At 47.0% G+C, this 3,175-nt stretch overlaps 1 protein-coding gene across 1 annotated transcript; it reads left to right on the plus strand.

Annotated features, from left to right (window-relative positions):
* Nucleotides 1–1,011: 1,011 nt before the first annotated feature.
* On the plus strand, nt 1,012–2,929 carry LOC131147587 (uncharacterized). The gene is made up of 2 exons (XM_058097077.1): nt 1,012–1,736; nt 1,939–2,929. The coding sequence occupies exons 1-2, from the start codon at nt 1,012–1,014 to the stop codon at nt 2,927–2,929; spliced, it is 1,716 nt and encodes a 571-aa protein (XP_057953060.1).
* Nucleotides 2,930–3,175: the final 246 nt, after the last annotated feature.

A 3,175-nucleotide genomic window follows, 5' to 3' on the forward strand; every position in this document is an offset into this window, starting at 1 on the left:
ATTAAAAAAAAGAAGCACTCCCGTTTACCAAAACAAATTTTCAGCCAGTCAACGGCTGATTCATGCGAAATTTACTTGCAAACTGAAATTAATAGAAGAATTAAATAGCTGATTAAGGACTGAAACAAGAGAGAAATTTATATATACATATATATGATATGCCCATAATAAATCACACTAATAAGGGCAGGTCAACGCCTGTCTCTCACTTTCTCCAGGTTTGACTTTCTGACGAGTGATTAGCTCCGATCTAATAAAGAGGAGGAGAGATCCACGCCAACACCCATAATAACCAGTAATAGGTGCATGTACTTATGGCAAGAGAGCGATTCATGCCCCTGTGCAATAAATCCAATCCAACCGGCGGTCAACTCAAGCCCCTATAAGAAGGGATTTGGAGTACAGGCAAAGGTAAGTGATACAACACTACTCTACTGTTGCATTTAGCCTCCCTAAAAGCCTTCCTCTTACTTAGGCATCGGAGAGATCCCCCGGAGTACACCCCGGGTCCTCCAAGCCTTTCTTCTCTTCCTTTTTCAGGTCAACGAGAGTCGAAGGAGCATCCCAACTACTTTTTACCCTGCAACAGTTGGCGCCATCTGTGGGAAGTTACTTTTAGGAGGCGATATTATCTTGCTCTCGACTTTCAACATTCCAGCAATGCTGACCTCACGCAATTCTACCTCCTTCCCTGATACAAAAGAAACATCTCAATCCATCCAATGGACCTCCGCCGACTCATCTGGTGTCAGTAGGGAGGAGTTCCTTGCTTTCCAGAAGGAAATGAAGGACATGCTCAACCAACTCTTACAACAGAAGAGTCAAGAAGGGCACGTCCTACCCCAACCGCAAGGGAATCCCAGTGCAGACAAGCAAGCTAACGAACCAATGGAGAAAGAAGAGAAAACTCACCTCAATAAGAAGGTAGAAGATGCAAATAGCGTGGATGTCAACCAACAAAGATCCACCGAGCTCGAGGAAAGAATAAAGAAGATTGATTACATAGAGAAGATGATGAAGGAGGGCAGGACTAGGCCCTACTATGGGGAAACATCCCTAAAGTCCTCGGAGCCTCCATTCAACAAAGAGATCACGGAAGCTCCATTGCCCAGTAGATTCAAGATGCCTGCCTTTGAGAGATACGAAGGTTCATCTGACCCCATTGATCACCTAGATAATTTCAAAATGTTAATGCAGTTGCAAAGGGCTCCTAACGCCATCATGTGCCGAGCGTTTGCTACCACCCTTAAGGGTACCGCCAGAGACTGGTATCGAACTCTTCGACCAGGATCTATTGGTTCCTTCCAAGAGATGGAGCAAATGTTCACCGGTCACTTCCTTAGTAGCTGGAGAGTTGCTAAAACAACAGGCCATTTAATGAGTATAGTGCAAGGGGACCAGGAAACTCTAAAGAACTTCATGCACCGGTTCAACACAGCAACCCTAGAAATCCGCAACTTGGATATGGGGGTAGCTTTGGCCGCCTTGACAACGGCTCTTCAACCCGGAAGCTTCTTACACTCCCTAGGGAAAAAACCACCGGTGGACATGGGGGAGTTAATGATCCAAGCAGAGAAATACATAAACCTGGAGGAGATGATGGATACGAGAGGAAATCGCATAGAGCGAAAAAGGGGAAACAATAACAGAGAATCTGGAGACACCTGTAGATCTGTAAAAAGGCATGAAACTAGTGCACTGCAAAAGGGTCAAAAGATGAGAGGACAGCATGACAAGTTCTCCACCTACACACCCCTAAATGTACCGCGCTCAGAGTTACTGATGCAGATCAAAAAGAAGGACTACGTCTCGTGGCCTGAACCTATGCGAACGCCTCTATATAAGCGGAACATGTCCAAGTTTTGCGCATTCCATAGGGATCACGGCCATGACACAGAAGAATGCATTCAGCTGAAAAGAAATCGAGGTCCTAATAAGGAGGGGGCATCTGTCAAAGTTTATCAAGAAAGAAAATCCAGAAAGGGAACCACTCGAGCAAAGAAGGCATGGCGCAAAAGAGAAGGAAGAGCAGGTCATTGGGGAGATTACGGTGATCTTCGGAGGATCCGCCAGTGGAGAAGACAGCGGGAGTGCACGCAAAAGATATGCTAAGCAAGTGCTGACGATGGAGAAGGGGGAAACCAGTAGCAAACGAAACAGGAGAGATGACGTCGTAACCTTTGACAGCGGAGACGAACAAGGAGTGCAGCAACTGCATGATGATGCACTAGTGCTCTCCTTGCTCGTGACAAACTACATGGTCAGACGCATACTGATAGACAACGGGAGCTCGGCCAACATTATGTTCTGGTTGGTTTTGGTCGGGATGAAAATCGGCAAGGAGCGACTGAAGCCCGTCTCGACCCCCTTGGTAGGATTTGGAGGAGACACCGTTCACCCCTTGGGAAAAATCACGTTACCGGTAACAATAGGGACGACCCCGCAGCAGGTAACGATGTTGACAGAATTCCTAGTGGTTGACCGACCTTCGGTATACAATGTCATCTTGGGTCGCCCTTTCCTTAACGCAGTTCGGGCGGTAACGTCAACATACCACCTCAGAGTTAAATTCCCTACACCACAAGGGATAGGATCTGCCAAGGGAGATCAGGTCGTCGCTTGGAGTTGCTATGTAATGGCCTTGAAAGGGAAAGTGGAGGCTAAAGAAGCTCTAACGGTCGAAGATCTAGAAGTCAGAGGAGAGTATCCCCAGATCAGTACGTTACACGAAGATATCAAACACATACCACTGCGAGGCCACCAGGAGAGAAGTATACAGATCGGGAATCACTTGCCCGACACCTTGAAAGCGGAGTTGACTAAACTTTTGGACGAATTCTCTGATTTGTTCCATTGGTCGGCCGCATACATGCCCGGCATCGACCCTGCTGTGATAGAGCACAGATTGCAGGTCAACCCCAACCACTGACTTGTGAAACAGAAAAAAAAAAGAAAAAAAAAATGAGCTTCACGATGGAGCGGATCAAAATAATCGACGAAGAGGTGACGAAACAGTTGTAGGCCAACTTCATTCGAGAAGTAGACTACCCCGAATCGCTGAGCAATGTGGTCCTGGTAAGGAAGCCCAACGGAAAATGGCGCACCTGCATAGACTTCACGGACTTGAATAAAGTGTGCCCGAAGGACAGCTTCCCTCTCCCTCGAATTGATCAGC

Source organism: Malania oleifera, chromosome 2 (assembly GCF_029873635.1).
Source record: "Malania oleifera isolate guangnan ecotype guangnan chromosome 2, ASM2987363v1, whole genome shotgun sequence".
NCBI classification, from domain to species: domain Eukaryota; kingdom Viridiplantae; phylum Streptophyta; class Magnoliopsida; order Santalales; family Ximeniaceae; genus Malania; species Malania oleifera.